Raw genomic sequence first — 27,758 nt, 5'->3', positions numbered from 1 at the left:
GATGAGCTGCCCAGACCCTTTACTGAAGACCGTGGTCTCAGCAGTGATGAGCGCTGTCAACAGACAGCCCTCAGTCTCAGTCCCTTCGGGATTACCTCATCCTCAGGGAGAGTTTGCCTGAGGGTGGTGGCCTGCAGCCTATGACAGATCCATGCCAGGTAAGGCCTGGCCATCTTGGCTCAACCCAGGACAAGTTCTCAGCAATAACACACACATCCAAGGTGAAAGGTCCTGGAAGATGCCACTCTTCACTGCTCTCATTGGGAGTAAGTAAGCACAGGAAAATGTTTCAAGTTCACCCAAATATGGTACACAATTCAAGTCTCTTTTCCATATTCTCTGTTCAGAGACTATTTCAGAGTTGTCAACTGGCAAGTGTCTTTGCCTGAAACCATAATGTCAAAATATCTCTTTTAGCACATATATGTAGTGTGTTTGTGTGGAAAAGCAGATATACCAAAACAAGGGAGTCCTCGTTCAGAAGGTGGTATAGCTTTGTAAGTCATACTGGCAAAAAGTTGGTAATGGAACAATGTTATGGGTTCGCAAGTCTGAATGGTTCCTTGTGATCCATGAAAAGTATTTTGGAGAGGCACCCTAGGCTGAGGTCTTCTCTCAAGAGATGACCCTGAAACTAGAAGCCTTTTCCTCCTTAGTAGCCAGAGCAACACTCAACAAGCACACAGGACTCAATAAAGAAAGACACACCTGGGCAGAGCTGTGGGTGGTATTTTCTTTTTAATCTCCATAGTGTATTTGTTAAGTTTATTTATAAGCAGATCACTTCACTATTTACAGTACATGAGCATAGAGATTCTACAGTTTTTGTGATGTAAACAATAACTCCACAGTGGAGTTTGAGAAAAGAAGCCAGTTCTGAAGTATTTACAGACATTAAAATAGAACTTTATACTCACAGAATAATAATACATAGAGCAATTTGGTTAAATTATCTATGAAACTATAGAATCTGACAATGTACAAATACAGGAAAACATTTTCTCATTTAGAAGGTAAAACAGATAAATCACACCAGAAATAAAATAGGGACGATGACAACCACAATAATTAAAAGCAAAGAAGTTTTCTTCCTTGCCTCTCACGGATAAAGTATTTATATAAATAAGGACACAACCCAACAAAATGGAAAAAATATATAAAAAATCCTCTACCAATTAAAAAAAATAGCAAAACTAAAAACTCGATTCTCAATCATTAGCAGTGTCCTTTAAAAAATTAAAATTTAGCTTTCTATTATAAATAACAAAGCAGATGTGTCCCTCTGTGTAGGTGAAATTCTTGCACCTTTCTCAAGAAATGCATCAATGTAATTCCACACACACACACACACACACACACACAAACATAGGTGTGCACACGTGCAGACACACACACACACACAGCCTTGCACTCACGCACCCCAGGCTGTAGTTACCTTGTTGAGCTTCCTAATAAATAATGCCCCCTACGGTAGTACCCCTGGGGATACCCAAACCTCACAAGGTGAGCCATTCCCTGGTTTGACCCTGTTACAGAGCCGGGGAAAGCCCTGGCTTTCTATTGCTCAGAATTCTCTAGGCTGCATGATCACACCAAGAGAAAAGGATTTGAGTCCAAGATTTGGAAATGCTGGAAGGGACCATAGGGACCACCTTGCCCAGTCAATTAAGGCTAGCTACAGACATCATCTCTTTAGAAACCTGGGGTGGGTGGGGGGAGGAATCTTGGGTTGGTTTCAACATTAGCAGCCACCTCTGGAAGAAGCAGATGCTCCAAGCCAATGCTAATGCTAGTATCGCAGCACACGGAGGTGAAGGGGGTGGGTGGGTGTGAATTTCCGGAGCAGAATGCCCCAAGTCAGACTTCTGGATGGTCATCTTCCACTGAAACCATTTGGAAATCCAAGTGGTCCACTTCCCTGGTCCACTGACCACCCTGACCACACACCCCTTGAGATTTCCAACCTCTTTCTGTTGGAATCAGAACATTCCTCAAGAAACAAAGTTGGGAGTAGTTTATGACTTTTTATTCCTAACACAAAAACATTTGACAAGATTTTTAAATACAAAATACAAAACAAGCAAACAAAAGCTGTTTGGCTATTCGGTAGACCATATCAAAGGCCACGGCCAGGCCCCCCACAGAATCCTCACGCACAACCTCTCTGCTTGTCCTGAGGGTCCAGTGGGGGCCACCTAGCAGAGGTTCACTTAACAAGGTCAGCAGCTGGGCTGCCAGTATTGCAGTTACAGTAAACCCCTCCTTGGCACTTGGGCCAGGTCCACTCATGTTTCCGCTGCCCTCAGGAGAGCTAGTGTATTTTTCAGTCTGAGTGGTTGCTTCTGGGGCTTCTGACTGGTGTTACACTGGGCTCTAAACACACAGACAGTTCGCTCATGTCCTTGCATTTCATTCCCAACATTGGTGTTGGACTGCAAAGTGGTCGAAAGGCTTTATTTGCCTTCTATCTGGGTAGCTGGTGGATACAGTCTTCGGCCACTAGATGGCGACTAGACATTGATAAGGCAAAGTGCTGAGGTGGAAGCTGACCAATCCCTTCAAAAGTCACCCATGAGCGAGGCTGGCAAAGTGGAGATCTGGAGGATCCTTTGACAAAACATACAGCACAGAGGGGGTCCTGGCTATAAAACACCTTTTGGAGGCATTATTGAACAGCCCTGGGACTGACCACCTACAAAACCCTATTCTCCGAGCCCCCAGTTTGGGCAGTTGGATTTCTGTGCTGCTTCTGAATGTGCAAGGCATTCTGATGAAACGGAGTTTTCTGCAAATCTGCCCCACAAAATCTCAGAGCCTCAGCTACCACTGCTACACCCTTAAAGAAACAAAAAACCAAAGCTGCCCTAAACATATGCAGTGTGATCCGTGCCTCCTGTTGCCCCGTATGTTTTACAATCATTTGAAACAAATGTGTGAAAAGTACCTAAGTTAAGCTGTTTTGCAAAAACAAGTGTATTGCTAGTATTGCCTGACAGCAAGAGAGAAACAGCCAAGAGGTCACAACATTCAGATTGAAAGCTGTTTGGTGGGGACGATGACAAAGCTAATATGAGATCTGACATCACCACCCAGCCAAACTGGGGTTTAACTTCTCACCATCCCCACCAGAAACTATGGCTTAGATCTGTCCTGGGGAGCTGGCCTCCTCATATAAGGTAACTCGGCCAGGACCATGTGGATTTGAATTCCCTGCTAGTTGGTAACCTTGCAGAGAACTCTCACCCTGAACATGAGCTGGGCACAGCCAGAGAATGGAATTGGTTTCATGAGTTAATGATGGCTTCCCGGTGCTCCAGGATGGGAATCTTAGCCCATCAGAGGTGAAAGGGACTTTAGTGCTCAGCCCATCCAATACTCATTCCCATCTGTAAAGGAGGAAACAGAGGCCCAAGATCACATAGCAAGTAAGAAACATTGGGTTTCTCACTTTTAGATGGCTTATAGGTAAGTGACTTGCTCTGCAAACCCATTTCAATTGGCTGCACTGTCTTCATTTTTTTTTTTTTTTACAAAAATAGGTACCAGATCAAAAAGCATTGCTCCATTTTTAGGACTGGCCCTAGGATGGGCTCTCCCTCAGCTGATGTCTATGAAGGCATCTCCGCCTTCCTCCCTCACCAGCCCCTTTCCTGGCCCCCTGTCCCAATGCCTAGGAGACGACCTCACATCGCCCAGGGAGATCCATGTTTGCCAGTGTAGAAACATGGAGCCAGGCTTAGTGTCATGGGTTTCTCAAAGTACTTTTATTGGTTTAATGCAAAGTCAGCCTCTGCCTGCTTCCTGGGCATTCTACAGCCGGCTCCCAGGGGCCCTCCGCTCTATGTCTGTTTTGAGCCAAGGGCATCTCTATGCACAAAGGTTTCCCAGCTCCCGAGCTCTCCCTCCATTTACCCTGTACCCCTGGACTCAGCAGACAGTTCTGGAGCCTATCTATGTGTGCAAACGTCTCAGGGACGTGGGGCCCAGATTAAACATATTGCACATAAGCACTAACCGGTTTCCTTCTGCCCCAATGGGAAGGATCCCTCTTCTTTGGCCATTGAAACCATTAGGTTCACTTTATTTGCTACTATACATTCAACTTCTTTCCTTGGTCATGTCTGAGGACAATTGCTAAATCACAAACGGTAAGAAAAGACTGCAGTTTCGACATGAGTGAGTCAGATCAACAAATCCTTTGGAGTTGATTCTGCTTCACAGCTGGGACATCCCATCACTCTAGCTGGGGGCTCGGCTGTCATTGCAACTGAACCCAAGGCCTGGGATTGGGTTTCAAGCTGTCCATGCAGAAGGGCTGCACTGTCATGCTGTCCCTGTCCCCTCAGCGTGCATACTGCATACGCCTAGAAGAAATCGCTCTCCAAACATCAATACAGGCTTTAGGCGAGACAGATTTCTTATTGCATCTCTTCCCACATAAGGACCTGAGTACTGAGTCTTTGCAGTTCAGAGCATCCCCCACCCCTTCCTCTTCCCACCCTGGAGCTCCCAAAGCCCCACCTCTCTCCTGAGCACATTCCACACACAGGGCTATGAGAGCTCACAGCAGCTGCAGACACCTGGCTGGTGCTTTGTATTGATACCTCAAAGCAGTGTTCTGACTGGGGGTCAAGGTGTGATGGGGAGAAGAGGGTCAGGGCCTTAGCTGCACTCCATCCACTCATATTCTTTACCTCTTTGATGCATTTTCCTTCATTAACCAGAGCCCCCGAGAGCGAGGATTCTGATTCAGCCTTGTACCGACTGAGGAAGGAGATGGAAGAATTCCACTTAGTATTTAGATGGAACATATTTGGAAAACACCAGCACGGCACAGAGATAGACAGTACAACCTGCCTTGTGTGGGCGGCTACCAACACAGTCTACTGTAAGCTTGCATGGCAATCACACGTGAACATGACGGAGAGCAGATACTAGGACACAGCTACAGTGAGATGGTTGCCAGTGGCAGCTGCTCCCTCTGGGGGACTCCTTAATTTGGTAGGAAAGAGACCAAGGTTGACTGGTTTTCCTGGAGAGACCTTGGAATCTCCTTGGTAAATAATACACAGCACCGAATGAGTCTTCGGATGGAGGTTGTCTGCAGGGTTGGTCACCTTTAGAACTTGTATCCTTTTACGTATGGGATGGTGAGAAGAAACTGCTTGATGCCCTCGGCAGACACCCTCTCCCATCCGCAGGCCCCAGCCCCAACCTTAAGCATATCATGTACCAGGACTAAACTCAAATCTCTGCTCAAGGGCCAGCGTCTGACCACCTTCAAGTGCCTTGTATTAATCTGAAGTGAAAGGGTGGCTTCTGCTGACCCAGTAGAGGGAAGACACTTGTCTTTCACTAAAAATCTGCATTTTTTCACCCTAAGGTACCACCTGCCCATGGTAGAACCCCTGGTCTAGTGCAATCAGGGAAGAAGCAAACAGGAGAGGCTTAGAGATCTTCTAGTCCAACCCCTCCTAGCACAGAGACTTAGGGAGAGGAAGGGACTCTGACTTATTTAAGTCACAGAGTTAATTCTTGGCAAAGCCAGTACTCAACGCAGCTCTCTCCACTCTGAATGTATAGTTCCTTTCTATTTTTTCCACAGGATGAAATTTCAGTTTACTTGTTAGTGCAAATCAGGAGTTAGGGGAGGCATCAGGTGGATTTAAATTCTATTCCATTCCATTCCATCCCATCCCATAACAATTTACTGTGTGCCTACTGTGTGCTAGGCAGTGAACAGCTATAAAGGGAATTTATAATGTTCAGACTCGTGCCACGGAAAGTCTCCTTTCTGGTCTATCCTTATAAACCCTGCCTTCTCCAAACATATTCCTGTCCACTATTCCTCTTGGCCCCCACCTCCAAGCGGGATTGTGTCAGAGTAGTACTGGGAGTCCTGTGCCAAGGAATGGCTTAAGGGCAATTTTCTCTCATAGATCAGGACACGACAGAGAGGGATGGGCCAGCATGAAACCGGGCCACCACGGGGTTCTGTATGACAGAAAACTTTCAAAGATTACACCAGGATGTCAGATAGGTTAAACTCTGATCAACTAGTCATGACTGCTCAGAGCACTGTGATGAGGATTGTTGAACATGACCAAGTTCAAAGAACATGAGTGCAGTGCTCAACTAGTTATGTCTGCAACTGGCCAAGGATGTGGGAATAGTGGCCCATGTGCCATGTACTTGCTAGATACCACCTTAGAAGCCACAGCTGTCAGAGCTGGCAGGGACCTTAGAGATCAGCCTGCCTAATTCTCCTCCTTGGTCCATTTCACATAAAAGAAAACTGGGGTCCAGAGAGGTGAAGTGACCTGATACACAGGAACTCAGATTCCCTGCTTCTTCCAGTGCCAGTCTCCTCCAACCTTCTCTGTGGGCTTGAAGTATGCTCACCTCTCAGGAGAGGTTTATTGGCCCAGTTAAACTACTGAGGTATTTTATAATCTTAAGAACATAAATAGAAAACCCAAAGCCCATAACTACCAATTGCCAAAGAACAAGGCTTGGCATTAGTAATAGATTATATCACTTTGTTTAGTTAAATGAGCCAAGTCAAACTTTTTTAAGCAGCAGGATCTTTTTTCTTTCAAATACAAAAACTCCCCAAGGAACTCTGATGTGTGAAAAAGACCAAGTTGGAGCCACTCTGTCTGAAGCTGAAGCAATGCGCTCTTACCCTGCCTAGCCACGCTCCCCCTCACAAATGGCCCCCAAGGCACCTCCTGAACATCCAAGGTGGACATGGCTTTGATACCGCTCAAGAACACAAAGTTTAAAATAAAACCCAATGAGAATGTTTTCTAAGTTGGAAAGGAGATTGGAGATTGTCTTCTCTATCCCCATGCCTCACATCCCCTCCTGCTCCCTATTACCCCTGCTGCCCAAACAACTTCACAGGTGAAGAAAAGGGAAGTCAAGCTGAAGGAGGATGAGGTGGTAGCTGGCCCCAAAAGGGTGACTGCTCCCAGATCACCTCTCTGTATCACTCCAGGTGTGTCCCTGAAGCTCTGATGGCGTGTCCACAGGTGTAAGCACACCTCAGGACCCCTTGGATCAAGACTGGTGCCAAAGCCTGAACTTGCCCGATATTGACAAGGGAGCTGCCAACTTGCCCCCCAAAATGAGCCCGGAGGCGCCTAGACTATTGTACTTTTCAGTTGAACCCACTTCTACCAGTCCTTGCAACTTTGCCTCTTTACCCTAGCTAAGGCAGGAGGAGGGGCCTGGGCTGGGCCACTATAGTCTCACAGGTCGTGAAATCCTGGGCAAGTCATTTTGCCTCCTAGGGCACTGCTGGCCTCACCTGGAAAACAGGAATAATGCAGCTCACCCCACCTTCTTTCCAAGGTCTGAGGGGATCTGCGCACTCATATCCAGGCACAAACTCTAAGTGTGAGCTGGGCACCGACTGTAAACGAACCCCAGCTTGCTCAATGAGAGACAAGGCAGCGCTTGGCAGAACAGGCCCAGAAACAGGCCCTCTCTCCATCGCTCCTGATGGTGGCTGCATGCCACTCCTCCCTGGTAACCAGGCTTCCGGCCGCCAGCACTTCTGGGGCATTCTGGTAAAGGGAGCAGTGCAGGTCAGTGGCAAACACCTCATGACAGTGCATAGTTAACAAAATCAAGGAAGCAATACAATAATCCCAGGCACAGGACATCTGAGCCATAAATACATTATTTTAAGGATATACTTTTTTTCTTCAATTAGAAGTGAGTTTATAATCCTGATTCTATTCACGAGTAACAATTTCATCATCACACACTACAGACGAGAAATGGTATGGTGAACACAGCTGCACGTCTACGAGGGGATGTCGGTCGGGGAGGAAGGGGAGGTGGGTGCCAGACCAAGCATCTGGTGCACACCCAGGACAACCGTCGGAAGCGAGGACACTAATGTGGCAATGGAACATCAACACCATGGAAACTCACAGACAGAAGCAGCTTTGTTCAATGTAAACATTGATTTTTTTTTAAAAGGACAGCAGTTCCGAGTCTCTCTCTCTCTCTCACGCGCTCGCTCTCTCTCCTTCTCATATACTTAATTTCTTTGAAAACGTAAACATTTTGGAAGGGCCTTGTCTGAGGTATTGAGGTATTCCTCGAAGGTTAAGGCTGTTATCAGTGCAGGCTCTGCTGGGCCTCCTTCAGTAAGCTGTCAAAATCCATGGCTTCGTACTTGGTTTTCACTGACGCAGGCAGGGCCTCTTCTGAATTAGAATCTGGGCGAGGGTGGAGGAGTCAGTGAGAGGGGAAGGCAGTGAGCGATTCAGAAAGCCTGCCAATCAGAACATCTGCCACCAGGGTCAGCCCCACGGAGCGGAGGTAGCCTGAGGTTCCAGAGAGCAGTGGGCAGTGGCTCTGCGCTCCTCCGGGCCACCTCTGCCATGTGGGTGGTGTCCTGGGGGCTCGGCTGCCCTGGTTGCAGGCTGGGGATGCCTGAACCAGAGCCCTCCCCCCAGGGCTCCTTTCCCGCTCCAAAGCCTCTAATTTTACTTCCCCTAATGGTTTCTTGCCCTTTAGGAAACCAGTGCAGAAGTCACATAAGGCAGACAACTACGATGTCCTCACTGCGTGGCTGGGGAACTGGGTCCCCACGGGGGACACAAAGTCGGGAGCACTGCCTGGTGGGGTGCCTCCGGGGTCTCCTGACACTCAGATCTGCACTATGGAGGCTGCAGCAGACTCTGGCCTACCACAAACTCTTGTCCTTCTTCACCAACTTGGCCCCAGATGGTGAGGGCATGGTGACAATATTGTTTCACTGTGACCCAGTTAATGGACAAGGCTGCTGCCTGTCAGGGCCACCATGGATGGCAGGGCGGCTGCCGACCCTGTGAGGTCAAAGAGACGGCAGCCGTGGTTCTGCCACCTGGCTGCGAGCACGAGACTGGACCTTCCAAGAGACCACGAGAGGCTTCATCTCTTTGGTACCAGTCCTGGCATAGGGCAAGATGGACCACAGGCCAGAAGGAAAACAAGAGGACAGCCTCCAGGCCAAGTGGCTGCCCAGTTATTCCCACCAGCATGGGGGAGCCTGGTCTTCCCCCATGGCTCAGGGGTAAAGAATCTGCCTGCCAATGCAGGAGACACCAGTTCAATCCCTGGGTCAGGACAATCCCCCAGAGAAGGAAATGGCAACTCACTCCAGTATCCCTGCCTGGGAAGCCTCATGGACAGAGAGCCTGGTGGGCTATACTCCATGGGGTCACAAAGAGTTGGACACGACTCAACGACTAAGCAACGATGACAGGGCAGCCTGGGCATGGGAGCCATGTCCAGAGGGGGCTTTAGGTTTCAATAAAGGAGGTCACTGCCCCAGAGCTTTGGGTATGAGCGGGATGCACAGGGCCTGCTTACTCACCATAGTCAGTATAGCGGGGCCAGCAGAAGTGCCGGAGCCCCCCGTAGCTCAGCTGGAAGGAGGGCTCGCTGCGCTTCCTCAGGGCGGTGCCATTCCTCAGGGACAGGGCAGCGTGCTCAGAACTCCGGTAGGTGATGAAGCCATACTTCTCGCCTCTGGAAGGAGAGGAAAGGGGGAGCGTGTCACTGGGCCAGCCTGGTGGACACTGTCAGACCACCTGCTACCCAGTGAGGGGCGGGAAACCATGAGTCATGAGTCAATGGCTCATGACTGTGTCGCACGGCTCCCCGATAGACATGATGACGGTCACTGGGTTGGCAATAAAGCACTAATAAGTGCTGGCCACCACCCATCGCCTCACGTGCTCTCAGACCCCCTGTGACCAGGAACTGCTGTCATCTCTCCCTCTGGGACGAGGAACAGGCTCTGAGTTCAGGATTTGCCCAAAGACAGGGAGCAGAGCAGGGACTCAAACCCAGGCTCCCTGCCGTGAAATCTGAGGCTCTTCATGGTCCTCTCTATTTCCTTCACGATCCCCATTTTTCAGGATCAGCCACACCTACGCTCCATCCTACCATTCCACACCCTTCAAAGTCAGCCTCAGCTGTCACTTCTTCTTCTTCTTTTTTTAAATTAAATATTCATGTATTTATTTAGGCTGTGCTGAATCTTCGTTGCAGTGCGTGGGCTTTCTCTAGTTGTGGCACTCGGGCTTCTCTTCTTGCAGCACGTGGGCTCTAGAGCACACGGGCTCAGTAGTCATGGCATGCGGCTTCTCTAGCTGCACATAGGGTCTCTAGTCGTGGCACACAGGCTTAGTTGCCCCATGGTCTATGGGATCTTAGTTCCCCGACCAGGGACTGAATGCATGTCCTCTGCATTGGAAGGTGGATTCTTAACCCGTAGACCACCAGGGAAGCCCCTCAGCCGCCACTTCTTTGGCTGTTAACCTGTCCTTCACCTTCCCTAACATCGCTGATATTGCATATACACCTCCTCCTTCACGCCTGCCTATTCAGCATTCTCTCCCTGCCCTCTGACAATACCACCCGGTGCTCAGCTGGGCTCAGGGCACCAGGGTAAGACACAAGACAGTGACCCTCCTTGGCCGTAGTGATTGTTCAAGCATGAACCTGTCACCCAAAACAGAACCCCAAAGATTCCATGCCATATCTTTGCTGGAACTCCTGCTTCCCTGGGTAGGAGATATGCTTACGGCTGGAGGTAACCACTCTGCTAGCATGAGGGAAGCCTGCCTGAGAAGAATGCCAGCGTGAGGGGGACCTAAAGTCAGATCTACACTCATCAGTTCCACAATCAAATGAATCCTGATCTATCGGTCTGCTACTCAGACTCCTCAAGGACAGCACCATCCTACCACTCAGCACAGGTAGAGTGCCTCACAAACACTTGACTGAATTTCGTTTCCTGACACCTCTCTGAACAAGGCCAAGGCTGGAACCCTCTGACTTTAAATATCTGAGACTCCTGCAGCTGCTGCTAAGTCGCATCAGTCATGTCCGACTCTGTGTGACCCCATAGACGGCAGCCCACCAGGCTCCCCCGTCCCTGGGATTCTCCAGGCAAGAACGCTGGAGTGGGTTGCCATTTCGTTCTCCAATGCATGAAAGTGAAAAGTGAAAGTGAAGTCGCTCAGTCGTGTCCGACTCTTAGCGACCCCAGGGACTGCAGCCCACCAGGCTCCTCCGTCCATGGGATTTTCCAGGCAAGAGTACTGGAGTGGGGTGCCATCGCCTTCTCCAGAGACTCCTGAGTACTTTTTAAATCTTAACAAATTGCACTGTCTACTTAGAGATTAATTTGCTTGCTTTGTTTTTACATGCTACCTTCATGGGATATCCTGAAGACTGCACAGAACGTAAACAGTTTAATTTGTGTCATGACTTTTTACAACAAATTATGACAAAAATACATATCATAAAATTTACTACCTTTATTATTTTTCAGTGTATGGGGGGTTCAGTTGTGTTAAGTATATACATGCATGCTAAGTTGCTTCAGTCGTGTTGACGCTATGGACTGTAGCCCACCAGGCTCCTCTGCTCATGGGATTTTCCAGGCAAGAACACTGGACTGGGCTGTCATTCCCTACTCCAGCAGATCTTCCCAACCCAGGGTTTGAACCCATGTCCCTTACGTCTCCTGCACTGGCAGGTGGATTCTTTACCACTAGGGCCACACTGTGTTAACTTACACTGTTGTAAGATGGATCTCTAGAAATTTTTCATCTCGCAAAACTGAAACTTTGAACCCATTAAACAACAATGCCTTATATCCTCTTCTCCCAGCCCCTGGCCACCACCATTCTGCTTTCCCTGTCTATGAGTTTAACTCCTTTAGATCCTCATGTGAGTGGAATCACACAGTATGCGTCCTTTGGTGACTGGCTGGTTTCACCCAGCATAATGTCCTCAAGGCCCATGTATGCTGTAGCATGTGACAGGACTGATTCCCGTCCTTTCAAGACTAATATCATACGGCACGCATACACTTCTTGCTGATCCATTCTTCTTCAGTTGTTGTCAGCTCTTGGATATTGTGAATACCAGTGTTATGAACATGTATGTGCAAATACCTCTTCAAGATCCTGCTTTCAATTCTTCTGATTATATACCCAGAAGAGGAATGGCTGGGTCAAATGGTAATTTTATGGTTCATTTTATGAGGAACCCCCATACTATTTTCCATAGTGGTTGCACCTTTTATTGGCTCGTTTGGGTTTCCATAACATCGGTTGGAAAAACCCAAATGAACTTTTTGGCCAACCCACTACATTCCAACCCATAGTGCACAAGGATTCCAGTCTCTCCACATCCTCATTTGTTACTTTTCCATAGCCACCATAAGGGATGTGAGATGTGTAATGATTCTTATGTAGAAACTATTTTCTCACTGAAGTTTTTAAAAGTCATTATTAAATTAGAATTTTAAAACCTTAATAACTCAGTTTGCAAGTAATAACAGGAGATACTTCAGAATTATTTCAAATCTGACGAAGTTTTGACACCTAAGTTGTGCGTTTATATGCAACCTATTCTTACAGATCTCCCGAGAGATGAAGCACTGCTTCCCTGGGTGACTGGGACACAGGGCTGCAGCTGCAGAGGAACGGAGGGATGGAATAACATGGCGTTTGCAGCCAAGAGTGCAATGCAAGTGTGCCTTCAGCCACCATGGGCTTTTGCCAGCCCCATACCAGCTCTAGGATGGAAAACCAGAAGCTGACACATGGGCTGCAGATTTGGCTCTACCACTAACTAGCTGCTCAGTTGACTTATCTGTGCCATCCAGAAAGGAAAGCAATAGAAACAGTAAGGCTGCATGTGTCATACGCAAGTTGGAAAACCGACGTGAGACAATGCATGAACGTTGCCTCGCACTTTAGCAGAATATCAGTACATGTTTGCGGCGATTCCTGGGCTGCACAATTGTTACTGGTCCCCCCTTCTCCTGTACCTAAGGGTAGGTTTGTCCTGGAAGTCTTCTTGGGCACCTTCATGTGGTGAGCCCTGAATGGGGACCTCTGCACACCCCTAACTCCCCTCCTCTGTGAGAGCCTGACTCACCTCTTGCTTCTCGTGAGCACCTGGCACTCCACAATCTCGCCAAACACTTCGAAGCGCCTCTTCAGCTCTCGCGAGCTCATGTCACTGGACAGGTTTCGAACGTACACCACGCGGCCTTCGCCCTGCCCGAGGGGGACACAGAGGGACCTGTCATTCGGGTGGTTTCCTAGAGCCCCCCAGATGGCGGGCTCCCACAGAGTCCTCATCCCCAGTCCATGTTACCCGGCTGAGCAAGCGACACCAGCTGGGACTGGAGTCAGAGACAGGACAGTGACAGTCGCTATCCCAGAGGACCTGCCTTATGGGAGGAGGGGGCTGTTAAGCATCGGATGGGAGGTGGCCCGAAAGGAAGCGACTGCGTGCTTGAAGGGAATGAACAGAGACTGGGCGGAGACAGGAGAGGGAGTCACTGCTACTAATGTACCTGCACACTGGGTAGCTTCTGTATTTGTTTGGAGCCTGACTTCTTCTGGCACTGGGGGAGGTGCTGAGGATGCTAGAGGGCGAGCACTGGCGGCCAGGTCGCTACAGGTCAGAGTGGTGGGGAAGACAACCGTGGGACCGGGGCATAAGGATGTGGAGCCACCGTTAGCTTTGGTTTTGCCAGGGTAAGTGCCGAAGAATTGATGCTTTTGAACTGTGGTGTTGGAGAAGACTCTTGAGGGTCCCTTGGACTGCAAGGAGATCCAACCAGTCCATTCTGAAGGAGATCAGCCCTGGGATTTCTTTGGAAGGAATGATGCTAAAGCTGAAACTCCAGTACTTTGGCCACCTCATGCGAAGAGTTGACTCATTGGAAAAGACTCTGATGCTGGGAGGGATTGGGGGCAGGAGGAGAAGGGGACGACAGAGGATGAGATGGCTGGATGGCATCACTGACTCGATGGACGTGGGTCTGGGTGAACTCTGGGAGTTGGTGATGGACAGGGAGGCCTGGCGTGCTGCGATTCATGGGGTTGCAAAGAGTCGGACACAACTGAGCGGCTGACCTGAACCGAACTGAACTGATGTAGACACCGGTCACCTTTAGGAGCCAGGCCCCTAGACCTGCCCAGCAGAGGGGGTGCATCATGGAAGCCTGGTTGGGACCTCCCCCAACGCCCCACCATCATCTAGTGACTGGATCCAGTTAAAGGCATGACCATCGGAAGAGTGCCTTTGATTTGCTGGAGAAACTCCAGCTGTGCTCCTGGTGGGCAAGACCACCAGGGTCTGGTCTAGACAGGGTTTCTCCGGAACAGGGTAAGGCCAGCGATTCTCCAGCCATGCACCTCAGAGGGTGGCGGTCCAGAGAGAGCACTGCTGTAGTCACAGGCATTAGATTTGTCCCCCAAGGTGGCCCAGTTCAGCTCTGTGTAAGAATGCAACCACCCCCTGCCCACCCCCTCTCTCCTCCCACCACCTGCCTCCTCCAGGACCTTGAACTCACAAGGCTCTTTCCAGCCTCTACCCCCCGTCCTCCTGAACCTTTGCTTGGATGGCTTCTTCCATCCCTTGGGGCCTAGCTCTCTGAAGATGCCCCTCCCAGACGACCATGTAAATAAACCCTCCCCACAAGTCAAAACATGATTTGTTTCAGACATCTTAGTCGTGGCGTGATTAATTTCACAGTGCACCTCCCAATCTGTAATTACAGTGTTTATTGCTTTGCTTATGAGTCTGTCGTCTCTCTCTCCCTTCTGGCCCAACCATAGGAGTGGAGACCTTGTTTGTCTCATTCACTGCTGCCATCCAGCACCTAGAACAGGGCCAGGCATGCCACAACTACTGAGCGGTCACACAAGGATCCCAGGAAGTTGCTCCATGTGGTTTTAAGTACCTGCTTGCAGATAGCTGTGAGCACACCTCCGGGGTATGCACACCTCGAGCATGCCCTGCCCTGAAGTACCACGTTGTCGGGTGTTGGGGGTAGGGGGGGTGCGTGGGGGCGGGGTGCGTGGGGGCGGGGTGTGGGTGTATGGAAATCCAGTGAGAGTCTGTCTGTGCTTCTGTCTTACCTTCCCTTCCCTCCTTTCTAATGATATAAGGGCAGTGACTCCAGCTTCCTAATGACTTTTCCCCGCATGGTGCTCTGCAACAGGTCCACCAGGCACAGCCTGGGCCTCTGGACTAACTCTGGGAGAGGACTAGAGAGTCGGGCAGGGAGGAAGAGACAGGCTCTCTTGGTCCTGTAGCCCAGATCACACCAGGGGACCCTATATACAGATGAGTAAACTGAGGCTCAAGGAAGTTGCTCAAGGTCACACAGAAGTGGAAGCAGGGCTGGCTCTGCTCCCTCATCAGTGCTCACCCCCTGGGCCCTGTCGAGCCTCTGATACTGAGCCCTAAATCCTCACCAATGGCACACCACCCCACCCCACTCCCAGACCAGTCCCTTGGCTGCATTTTGCACGTGCCACCTTTGATGCCCTTTGATGACCCTTATGCTTTAGTAAATGAGAGAAATACAACTATCTCCTGTAGGCCAGATGACTTCAAAGCACTTCGGGTCTCTGAAGCCCCCACACTTCCTGATGCCCCTGCTTGTCCCCGTTCACTCCGGGCTCTGGGGCCCCAAGTCACTTACAATGGCCTTTTCCCGCCGCTTCCTGGCATGCCGGACGCTTGGCGTTCCGTCTGAACACGACCCTCTGCTCTCACATCTGTCAGTGAACAAGCAAAGCAGACTCACTCACTCTTAGCAGGGACCACAGTGGGGCGGGAGGAGGACTTGCTCCAGGAGGCGAGTGATGTTTCTTCAGCTTTGTTAGGACTCGTTCATCAGTGAAGGTAGGACTGGGAGAGGGAGCCCAGCTCTCTGTCTCAGCGGTGAGCGCCCAGGGCCACATGTGGGTCTGAACATGTGATTGACACGCGCCTTCCACACTGCTAACCATAATCCCTGTGAACCTTTCTATGCTGCTGGGGGTGGAAAGACCCTTTCGCTTCATTATGGTATTTGACCTGATAAAAAAAAATCCTCTGAGGTCTCATGCTTCCCCATTTTTCAGATGAAAATCTTAAGGCTCAGGTTCAAGATGAAATTTTCCCCAAAGCTAAGAAGTGGGGAAGCCAGAGCCAGGGGGAGGTCTGCTGATTCTAGACCCATGGCTCCCCCTCCACTTTTGCTGTCTGGCCAGGCAGCAACCTTGGCCATCACAGCCCCCACACCCCAGGCAGCCAGTGGGCTACTCAGCTGGAGAAACCCCTGGATGCCGCACGCCTGCGTCCTCCCAGGCACCTGTCTGCACAATGCCCTCTCTTCCCAGTGGCCAGGCTGATGGAGGGGAAGGAGCTCAGCATGTAAGAGGGGGTTGAGTGCCAACTCTGCCACACACCGTGTGCATCCTTGGGAACACAGCAGAGAATGAGAGCAGGGGCTCCAGAGTCAGCTAGTATTCCAATGCTGATTCTACTACCTCTCTGCTGGTGACCCGGGACCGGCTACTTAAGCCAGTTCTTCATCTGTAAACTAAGGAGAATCAATTGTATTTGCCTCCTCAGCCATTTGGGAGGATCAAATCAGAACATACCTGTACATGCTTAGCCCTGGAATGGCTTGGTACTTGCTGGCTATATTTTTCTATTGAACCTCTTTGAGCCTCAGTTTCCTCATCTATAAAATGGGGTTGAAAAGCACTTGAGATTCCCTCAAGTGCCTCTGTGAAGCTCAAAGAGGGTAATAGAAAGGGATGTGACTTTCAAACTTTAAAGTGCTATATAATAAGAGTATCATTATCCACTTGCAGCAGCATTGGAAGTCTTCCCCCATGAAGAGCTGAGAGTGACTTGAAGGTGCTATAGGGCTTGTTAAACCAGCTCAAAGCCTTCCTGTTGATTGATGTTTGGTAGCAGAAGCAAAAGTAGAGAAATGCTGGTCTGGAGAAGGCTGATGACTAGTTTATCCAACTGACCAGCCATCAAGCTCTGCCAGGCAGCTGAGCAGGAACCAAGTTAACCAATTAACTTTCTCCAGTGAAAGCCAGCCTGAACTTAGCCCAAAAGTGAGAAAGAGGAAAAGGAGAAACTGTGGTGATTGAGAGAGGCCCCTGACTCTTGTGCCAAGCCCATGGGTGAAGGGCCTGAACAGGCCAGGAAGGGAAGGAAGCCAAGAAGCTCCAGCTCTGGCCTTGGGGGATGTGCTTCAACAGAAGAACCTTAGTAGCTTCTGAACGGACACTGCAGAAGAAACCAGCTAACATGAACACAGGCAGACTAGCTCAAAGTGACCCGCTGGGGAAAGGAGAACAGAGCTGAAAGGGGGGCTCAGAGAGGTCTGACAGAAGATGGCTCTGACTAACTGTTCTGGCTTATTACATAGACAGGCTTTTAGAGAAATTGCTCAAAATGAGTTTATTTTAAATAGTTTATTTCAGATAGTCCAGGGCTTCAGCACATTAGTGTCTGGGCCGGGGCGGGGGGGTGGTCCAGAAGTCCCCTAAAATCCAATACCCAATTAGTTGTCTGCATACATTTTAATGGGGAAAGGAAGCTTTGTTTTCATCAGATTTTCAATTAAGAGCCACCAGTAGAGATAAGAAAATATAAAGAGGAATTTTTCTAAAGTTATCTTTCTACTACCTGAATTCTGTTTCTCAGAGTATAGCGCTCTAGCAATGTCATCATTACGCCGGAACTTGTTAGAAATGAAATTCTCCACCCCCACCCGCGACCTACAAAACCTGAGGCTCAGGAGGCGGGGCCCAGCCACCAGCTTGGTAAGGAAGCCTCCCCAGGATCAGGCTTGCTGCACTGCTCTGAACCCAGGAGCGCCATCTGGTGGTCACTCAGGTGCATCTCGAGCAGAGAGTTTGGGACCTGCACCCACGCTCCTAAGGCCTACCCTCCAAAGAGCCAGATCCTGCTGTCATTAGGGAAGAGAAGAAACCTGTCTCCACCAAAAGATGCCAGACTTCCATTCTTTCTGCCCTGCGGTCCACAGAATTCTGGAACAGCTCCTTCTACCGTCCGGTTCAGTGAGCAAAGACGGTATAAGCAAACGCTCATGACATGTCATCTCAGTGCGAAGGAAAAAAGCTCTCCCACCCGGTGGCTGACTGCCGGAAGATTGCACAACTCTGCAGCACCGAGAAATGGGAATAAACCTTATCACTGTTTTAAAGCCGGGTTTTTGGTGTTTTTTTAGAACACAAGTTAGAATTATGCTAATCTTTGTTTTACAAGTAAATGTCACATAGGTATTACACTGTATGGATGTGTTGACCCTTGAACAACACAGGTTTGAACTCTGAGGGTCCACCAACACTGGGGTTTTTTTCAGTAGTAAATACCACACTGTCAGAAGTTGCTGAATCTGCAGACAGAGTTACCTTGGATGAGGAGAGCCGACTATAAGTTATACACAATTTTTGACTGTGTGGAGGATTGGTGTCCCTAACCCTCACCTTATTCAAAGGTCAACTGTATATGTTTACACAAAAACCTACCCATTTTACAAATATAAAAGCAGAAACAGACGAATAAGGTCACAAAAGGCCAGAAAGTGCGTTTTCTTCCTCCCCTGAGGCCAGGCGATCTGGACCACTCCTCACTGGACCACACGGCAGGCTTCGCTTGGCTTCAGGACTTGCCCATAACTCCCCAAGGAGTCCACTTCCAGGGCCTCTGACCAGGACACAGGCCACACAGGAAGCTGTGGCCCTGGTCTCAGGGCTCCTCTCTCCCCTGACACCTCAGAACTGGAGGTGCTCAGCTGCCCACCTTCCATCCTAAGGCCACCCACCCATCCATACCTGAAGTTCCTCCGTGTGGCTGGTGACCGGGAGCGGCAGGATGAGGAGCCAGAGCTGGAGCGGCTGCGGGGACAGAGCCGCCGACTGGCCTTGCTGGGTGGGCTCTGGTAGGGGCAGTGGTCAGAGCGAGGGGGGCTGACCCCCGAGTCCTCTTCTTCATCGTCGTCGTCCTCCTCCTCCTCCAGGAGGAAGGTGCTCTCGCTACTGCTGCTGCTGCTGTCTTCAAAGACAGTGTCATACTCGGGGCTCTTGCAGGAGGCCAGGTCTTCATCCTCCAAGGCTGTCTCTAGAAGCCCAAAGTGCTTAGTGAGGCTGGCACGGATCTCATGGTCTCTCAGCAGCGTGCTGTCTTTGGTGGGGGCACCAACATCACAGCTTCCGTCTTCTTCCCTGCCAGCGGCCTGAGCCTCAGCCCGTGGGGCCCCTGGCTGGGGCCAGTCCTTCAGGTGGGCCCCAGACGGCTCCCAGGACCTCAGCACCTTCCTCTGCAGGGCGCCGTCTGGCTTCAGCACCTGGCAGTAGTCATGGTCACCGAAGGAACAGGAGAAGGGGCGCTTCTGACCAGCCTGGGAGGCTGGCTGGGCTGGGGTATGCCTCAGGTGGGACAGGAGCTCGCTCCGCTCTGGGTGCTTCTTTGGCAGCTTGTGGGCAGCCTCGGCGGTGGCCCCAAGCTGGGGACCCTCTGGGGTGGGAGCTCTATCTTTGCCTGGGCTGTGCTTGATGTCTGGCTTGAAGGGGTCTTCCTCTGTGGGCTTGTATGGAGGCGTGGTGGGCGGAGTGAGTCCTACCCAAGCAAGAGGAAAAATGTGAGACAGATCATTTCTCCAAGGAGCACTGAAACCCTCCTTTGGGAGGGCAGAGAAACAGCATGCGTGTCACCACTCCCCAGACCCAGTGGAAGGCAGGCATCGCTAATCGATCACTGCGCTGCTGACTGAGCCTGGACGGAGCCTGGGGCTCCATCTTATACAGTCCGTCAACAGTTTTTCGGAGCTGGCATGTGATGAAATCCATTTGCCATCCCTTCTGTAGCCTCACAGAAGCCTCCACGTTATCTGAGATCTCTCTTCCTGCTTCCTGCTCCACATTCCATCATTCCACAAGCCCTCCCAAATGGTCATCCCAAATACCTCTGAAGTCTCCCAGGGTACAGAGGTGGCAGGTACCACAGGCCAAAACCTCCCATCTGGATTTGACCACCACAGTGACCTTAGGGGGTCCTGAAACTGACCTCAGCCTTCACCCTCACCCGGGTACCAGAGGGAACTTGCCAAAATGCCAGCGATCTCTTCCTTTCTGGGGCTCCTGGAGCCTTGAGGAACTGCATGAACCCCTTCAGCCCGACATTCCTTTTAGCCTTTGATGTTTGCTCTTGCCTGGCCCCCAGTTCTGCCCCACAGCACCACCATGTGGCCGGTCTCCTCCAATGCACCTGTACCTCCGCTTTTCTGTGCCTTTGTGCTCATGCCAATTCTGCTCCCAAGAATACCCTTCTGTCTTGTTTTTGTCTCCTCCACTTCTATCACCCTGCAAACGCAGCTAAAATGCCTGCTGCTCTGGGTACCCTTGCATCTTCTCAGGCCTCATCCTGCCCCTCCCCATACCGTCCCTTCCTCTATGTTCCCAGAGCTCTTGCAAGGTCTTTGGAACAAGCCCGTATCAAACAATACTTGTCATGGTGTGAGTCTGGTTCCCACATAGGACTGCGGGCTGCTTCAGGGGAAGATACGTGTCTCATACGTCTCTCTCTTTTTTTTTTTTAACATCAGGTCATGTGCCAACTGTCGGTAGCCAAACAGCTGAGCCTGGATCCTGACTCTCCTTATAACTCTCTCAATGGGAATCTCAAGATCCAGCGTAGCCTGTGCAGTGGTGGCAAGGAGGGCTTGTTGGGGTACCCCCTTACTCCCTGAGGTGCTTCCTCCCCAAGGGCACCTCCCCATTGAGCCCCTAGCTTACCTGCCGTGCCACAGAGCTCTACCGCCAAGGTCTGCTCGAAGCTCTTCTTGCCAAAAGGAGGGTCACCGGTGGGGCTGGAGGACGGGACGGAAAGACGCCAGTCAGCAGCAGGTTCCACCTCCCCGAGCATGCCAGGAGGGCAAGGGCACAGCGTGACAGATCCTGCTATTGCAGCCCACGAAAGTGAGGCCTGGGGAGAATTTGCAGGAGAATCCCCATCCTGGCTGTTAGAGGAATTCAAAGCTATACAGCTTTTAGGAGACACAAGAGAAATCTGAGGGCAGTGGAGACAGGATAATCATTGTCAACCTCCTTATTTACCACGGAACAGCTGAGGCCCAGAGAGCAGACACTTGCCCAAAGCCACAGCACTGTCAGCTTTTCCCCATGAAATTCTCCATCTCCTAGGCCTGCAGAGATCAGCTTCTAAAACCAAACTGCCTACCAAGGAAACCCAGCTCCTGAGAACCCCACATGGTAATGAGGGCAGGGGTGTGTGGGGACAGGATCAGGCTCAGGGGCCAATGAGCCACCCTACACCCAACCAGATAAGGTCTCACGGAATAATAAGTCAACAATTCCCAGAAATCTACCTTTGCGACAAGGCCAGCATGAGGCACCTGGGAGAGTCTGAAAAGAAGACAAAAGAGAAAAATAAGATTCTTCAACACGGCATTGCTAGAGAGGATGTTTCCCTCTGAACTGCATTGGTACCAAGCACAGCAGGCATGTGACCCAAAAGCCTCTGCCATTTTTAGGGACAAGCAGGAACAGCTCAAAACCTTCATTCCCCCAGACTCAGCAGACATTTACAGCTGGCAGGGCTACTGCTTTGGCAGCGTTGATGGGTACTAGGGCGACCCCTTATGGCCAATCAGTATAGCGCGTATGGTGAAGCATTCCAGCTTCCAAGGCCAGCATCTGTGGCCTCAGCCCCAAGAGATGCAGGACTAACTAGCTGACTAACCATTAGACACCTCTGTGCCTTTATTCCATGTCTTAAAACAGGAATTACAACAGCACCCACCACATAGGTTTCCTATGAGGATCAATGGGGATAATCTGTATTAAATCATAGACCAAGCCTGGCAGAGCAAGTATAAAATAGATGACTGCTGTATTATTATCCCCACTCTTGCTACCATTTAAAATTCAACCTCATTGTGGAGCTGAATTTAGAGACTCACACCGTCCATCACATTGTTACCCAGGAAGTCTTCTTTAGAGGACTTATCACAATTTGTAAATACTTTCCTTTCTTGCTCACTTTATGATTGCCTGTCTCCCCCACTGATACACAAGCCCCAAGAACGCGGCATCTTGCTCCTTGTTCATTAAGGACGCCTGGCCCATGCATGATGAGAAACTCAGAGATGCTCAGGTAACTCCTGAAGGTCTGCCCAGCTAAGCCCATTATACAGGAAGGAAAGTTGAGAGCCAGAGAGGGAGAGGGGTTCGCCCAACCTGGAGCTCCTGGCTCCAGTGCAGTGGGGTCTGCCACACCTCAGCCCCGCCCCCTCTCTCGGACCACCGACTCCGACTACCTCTGGAAGAGAGCCGCAGGCAACTGGGGTCCTCATCTGTATCCCCACACCCGCTCTCACAGGGGCTCTCCAGAGCCGGGATCTGGGGTCCCCGCAGGAGCAGCTGGTCTTGGCCACTGTCCTCATCAGTGGGGCTGCCAGGCTCCCCCTCCACATCATAGGCTTCGGGGGCCAAGCGCGAGGGCAGAGGCCCCTGGGGCTCTGCAGGGACCATGGGCTCATCGGTGAACGTCAGCCAGGGGCCGAGCTCGGGGTTCAGTCTCCTGGAACGCCGCACGGGGCACACAGAGCTCTCCGGCTTCCTCCCCAGCTTGGTCCACGGCAGGCCGCGCCCTGGCCTTTTCCGGCCCCATTCCTCCTCGTCCTCTTCCTCTTTTTCTTCTTCTTCCTCCTCCTCTTCTTCCTCCTCTTCCTCCTCCGGCTGCAGCCTGGCCGACCTGCTGACGTGCCCTTTCACCTGCAGCCTCAGCGGGCGCAGGCTGGGTCTGGGCCCTGAACTCTTGGATGAAGGTGAGACCCTCACCTCCTCCACGAGGCCCGGGTGGCCGGCGGAGGCCTGGCTGTCCTTGGGCCGGGGCCGGGGCGTGAGGGAGGCGTAGACAGGTGTGGCCAGGCGGTAGGGTTTGCTGACATCGCAGAGGACATCTTGAGCCAGAAGTTCCCTCAGGATGGAGAACTCGGTCCAGGCGGCTTTGGAAGGGTGCTGGGACCGAGGCCGGGGTCGGACCTGCTTGGCGGGGCTGCTGCTGGGCTGGGGAGCTGGCTCTGGTGCCTGTGTGGGCAGCTTCCTCTGTGGGAGGCAGTAGGTGTGCATGTAGCGGATGAGTTGCACCATGGCCTGCATGTCCTCCTGGGAAACCTGGGCGCTGGGGTCTGTCCTGCCCAGCGCTGGTGAGTCCCCGGGGGAGGCTGGAGCCAGCTGGGGGCTTGGGCAGTCCTCGCCCGCCTCCTCATCCTCCTTGGTGGGGAGCCGGGGACTCAAGGATGGTGGTGGCTGCAGGGCTCTATCCGGGGACAGAGCTTTAGCCCGGGGGCAGGATGGTGCCGAGGTGAGGTGCTTGTGTAGCTCCGTGCAGCTCCGGCTCTGAGGGTGCGGCGTGGGGGCCTTCCTGTCTTGGGGGCCGTCCATCTGGAGAGGGAAAGAGGCCACAGTGAGGAGGGAGACCCGCACGGCTTCTCCCCGCTGCCCACAGCTGCACCATTGGCCAGGCCCAGCCTGTCTCTCCAGGATGATCATGCTGGGTTTCATTGCTCCATCCCCGGCTTCCAGCACAGAACCCGGCACTTGGCAGCACTCAGGGGATGAGGATGAAGGAACGGCCAGCCTCCTAACAGGGACCCCAGCTATGGATCCCGCCCTTTCCAGGTTTACCGCCAAAGCCCTGTTCTGACTACCCTGCTCCCCTGCGCGGAGCCCTCGGTGAGAGCGCCAAGAAGTACATTAGTGGCTGCTTGGGGCTGGGCGTGGGAACAGGGACTGACTGTAAATAGAGACACTGGGGATCTTCCTGGGAGGATGGAAATGTTCTAAAACTGGATTATGGTCATGGCTGCACAACTCTGTAAGTTTATTAAAAATCACTGAATCATACTTTTAAAACAGGTGCCTTTTATGGTATGTAAACGGCACCTTCATAAACCTCTTTAAAAGGAAAAAAAAAAAAATTCAGTAGCTTTCCAGTGCCCGTGTAGTAAAGGGGAAGCCCCTGGCCAGGGGTGCTCTGCAACGTGGCCCCAGCCAACTGCCCTCTCCAGACTTCTCTGCCTTCACTCTTCTACACAGGGGCTCCACCCCCAGAGCAACCGTCTCTCTGCTGAGCCCAGGCCAGCTGTCCTGCTGTCTCTCATGCCCCCTCCCCCGGCAATGCTTCTGAACCTCCCAGAGGGCAGGCTGGCTCACAGAGGGGCTTAGCTGCCGCCTCTTTGACGTGAGGGATGGCCGTCTCTTTGGGGAGGCCAGCCAGGGCAAGTAGGGAGGGAGCACAGGGAGAGGGTCCCCCCCTCCCCCACCTTCGGGGAGACCAGGAGGGGACAGGCTCCTACACTGAGCTACGATCTGAGAAAGATGCCCTCCTGAGTCTGCCTGACACTGCAACAGTGTCTAGGAACAAGAGGAAGGGCTGAGTGCAGGCTCTGAGTAACAGGAACACTGGGAAGTCACCTTGGAAACCCCTCCTTGGAGGTCTCAGAAGATGGAGCCCAAAGAGGGAAAAGGATTTGCTTCCCTCCTGGGTGTTCACGATGGTGCTTTCAGCTCTCTGATGCGCTCCACCCCCAGGAGAAATTCAAACTCCTCCTTGTGGTCTCCATGGTACCAACAAAGATATTATGCTGGGTTCTGTCACCTCATTAGAATAAGCTTCCTGAGGGCAGGCCACAGCCTCCTTGTCCCAGCTGTAACTCAACATCTAAGACTGCCTGGAACACTGAGGTTGAGTTGGCTTTTTTTTTTTTTTTTTTTTTTTTTAATATTTATTTATTTGGCTGAGCTGGGTTTTAGTTGAGGCATGTGGCATCTAGTTCCTTGACCAGATTGAATCTGGGCCCCCTGCATTGGGAGCGTGGACTCTTAGCCATTGGACCACCAGAGAAGTCCCTACAGTTCACTCTTGAACCAGACAGGGGTTCTACACAGTGGAAAATTCACGTGACTGATATAGTCGGTCCTCAGTACCCACGGTTCCTCTGCATCTATGGATTCAATGAACTCAGATCCTGCAGTACTGTAATATTTACTACTGACAAAAATCCACGTAGAAGTGGCCCTGTGCAGTTCAGACCCATGTAGTTCAAGGTCAACTGTACATGAAAAAGTCCAGGGCTCTATCTAGAACCCCGGACCAGCCTAGGTTTCAAGTAGTGTCCAGCACATCAGCAACAAGGGTTGTGTGAGGAGCAAAGAGTGAACTATGAATGTATTGAACTTGACGGCCTCTAACAAGAGTGGAAGGGTGCACCCCCTGCCCAGAGACCCTCCTAGAGGAGTCCTGGGTGGGTTTGGGGGCATGTGTAGACATACCTTGACACAAGGCCGCTGATTTCTGGACCTGAGGCCTGCCTGGCGCCATGCGGTCCCTTCCTTCTGGCTATCGGAGGCCGAGGTTGGGTAGGACGTGGCAAGAAGGAGTTTCTGCAGCTGCAGGAGGAGCAGATGGGAGAAGCCAGGGCTGAGCTACAGCCAGAGACACAGGGAAGCACAGCTTAGGGAGAAGCTCGGCCTGGAGCCAGACCCCCAGGATGACCACACTCTGACCCCATCATCGTGGGAGCGTGGAAGACCACAGGGAGGGCACTCAATGGCCTAGGATACACTAAGTACAGAAAGCAGGTTGTGTAGCAATGCCAAACAGACACAAGTATCCCAGTAAAATGTTAAGTCCTTTTCAGAGTGAATAACCCAAGAGAAATATCTATGATCTTCAGAAACCCAGACAGATCTCGGGTGATGTCTACCCACGCTACCACTGAAATATGATGCACATACTTGATTGGGACTCTCTACACACACTTGTAGTACACACATGCACACATACACGGTCTGGATGGTGAGGTCCCACAGTGTTTCTTTGGTGTAGGATTTTAGCTGATTTTCCTCTGTTCTTTTTGTTTAATCATATTGTTTAGAAAATTGATTCTTTACCTTAACAAGTAATACTTGGAAATGGTAAAAAATACACATACCACAAATACTGACGGGTAGACAACGGGAAGCTAGTCTCCCTCCTGTCCAAGGTCCCAGAGACAACTGCTATTAACCACCTTCTTGTGACCCTTTCCTGAGGTGGGACTCAGAAATATATACATACACAACACAAGAATGCATATATGTACACATCACCTCCAACCAAGCCAGCTGTTTTCACACGAGTGGAAGCATCCTAAGCTGATGCTTGTCTGGCTTTTATAATTTTTCTATAAAAGTTGATAAGCTTTTCACACTTCTACACCCAGAGGAAAGGTGCTCAGTGTATTCCAGCCAACAAAGCAGGGAGCTGAGCGCACCTGGGGGTTTCGCCGGTGATCCTACCACAGCCAAAGCTGAGAACAAGTCAGGAAGCTGAGAGGTTTTTGTTTTAGCACTGAGTGTTTCCTCAGGAGACATGACCCCCCAGTGGGATTGCCAAGGGCCCGGGAACCACAGAAAAGGCCACTCCCACTGCCCTAGGAGCTAGAGGAGCCACACGACCCTACCGAGACCCCAAACCAGCATGTGCATGTCTGTGATTCTCTGACATGGACAGGAAAAGATGGTCATACCAGAGCAAGGGACCTGGTTCTAACCCAGTTCAACCCAACTCACTGTGAGACCTTGGGTGAGTCCTTTTCTCCTCCTGGCCTTGCTTTCTCCAAGGTTGTGAGTGTGCATGGATGTGCGTGTGCATGTGTGTGTGTAAAACAGGAGCAGGAAGACTAAATAATTGGGTCTTTTTTGATTCAGGGGTCCCTGTAAGAATACGAGAGAAGCTGCTAGCCTCAGAAAACACACACGTATGCAGAGGTCCATGGGTTCTGCACGTGGACTCTCTGGGACCCATGACTCCAGGTTAAGAATTTGTATAAATTCTCAGGGCCTTTCTAGAACTATGTTGGAATGTGGGGAGTCTAGACGGCAAGTGTCCTGTGTGCCTAGCATAGTGCCTGAAACAGAAGTACAGCAAGGCGTGAGAGGGAACAACCAACTGGCGACCAGCAGGGGTCGCTCTCTACCTCCCTACTCAGGTGTGGCTCCTCTGCAGAGTCCTATTCAGAATTCCTCTTGTTACTACCACAACCATTACTACTGGGCTCCCCAGGTGGTGCAGTAGGAAAGAATCCACCTGGCATGCAGAAGACGCAAGAGATGTAGGTTTGATCCGTGGGTCGGGATGATCCCCTGGAGAAGGAAATGGCAACTCACTCCAGTATTCCTGCCTGGAAAATTCCATGGACAGAGGTGCCTGGTGGGCTATATAGTCCATGGGGTCAAAAAGAGTCAGACGTGACTGAGTGACTGAGCACACACGTGCTCACACACACAAAGTATTACTACTACTAATACTGGGCTTCCCTGGTGGCTCAGCTGGTAAAGAACCTGCCTTAAGTGCAGGAGACCTGGGTTCGATCCCTGGATTCGGAAGATCTCCTGGAGAAGGGAACAGTCACCCACTCCAGTGTTCTGGCCTAGAAAATTCCATGGACTGTATAATCCACGGGGTAGAAAAGAGTCGGGCATGACCAAGTGCCTTTCACTTTCACTTTTCACTTTTCCACTACTACTACTACTACTAACACCATGGCTGACGGTTGTGACTATCACTTAGATAGCATTTATTGAGCCATTTCTTTGTACCAAGCACTGTTCTAAGTGCTTTACATTATCTGCTGTACTCCTCCCAACCGCCTTTGAGATAAGCACTACTATTAACCCCACCTTACAGACCAGGAAGCTGAGTCAGAGAGAGGCACAAGAGCATTCACTGGTGGGGCTGAGATTCAAACCCAAGAGGTCTGATTCTAATCAGAAAGGACGCTCGACCCTCATCAGCAGGAGCATAACATGGGACTGAACACACTCTAGAGT

At 51.0% G+C, this 27,758-nt stretch overlaps 1 protein-coding gene across 2 annotated transcripts in view; it reads right to left on the bottom strand.

Moving 5' to 3' along the window:
- Window positions 1-719: 719 nt before the first annotated feature.
- PPARGC1B (PPARG coactivator 1 beta) overlaps window positions 720-27,758 on the bottom strand; it is a 120,575-nt gene continuing 93,536 nt past the window's right edge. For both annotated transcript variants that reach the window (XM_005209630.5, XM_003586328.6), the window contains 9 exons: window positions 25,218-25,334; window positions 22,199-23,327; window positions 21,248-21,284; window positions 20,655-20,728; window positions 18,696-19,479; window positions 15,530-15,605; window positions 12,964-13,085; window positions 9,377-9,531; window positions 720-8,234 (listed from right to left, as the gene is read on the bottom strand). In XM_005209630.5, coding sequence (XP_005209687.2) covers window positions 8,134-8,234; window positions 9,377-9,531; window positions 12,964-13,085; window positions 15,530-15,605; window positions 18,696-19,479; window positions 20,655-20,728; window positions 21,248-21,284; window positions 22,199-23,327; window positions 25,218-25,334 — 2,595 coding nt within the window. In that variant the 3' untranslated portion in view covers window positions 720-8,133. The remainder of the gene's footprint in view (window positions 8,235-9,376; window positions 9,532-12,963; window positions 13,086-15,529; window positions 15,606-18,695; window positions 19,480-20,654; window positions 20,729-21,247; window positions 21,285-22,198; window positions 23,328-25,217; window positions 25,335-27,758) is intronic.

Source organism: Bos taurus, chromosome 7 (genome assembly GCF_002263795.3).
Source record: "Bos taurus isolate L1 Dominette 01449 registration number 42190680 breed Hereford chromosome 7, ARS-UCD2.0, whole genome shotgun sequence".
Taxonomy (NCBI): domain Eukaryota; kingdom Metazoa; phylum Chordata; class Mammalia; order Artiodactyla; family Bovidae; genus Bos; species Bos taurus.
The sequence above is the reverse complement of the archived record's forward strand: the minus strand, read 5'-3'. Positions and strand labels throughout refer to the sequence as shown.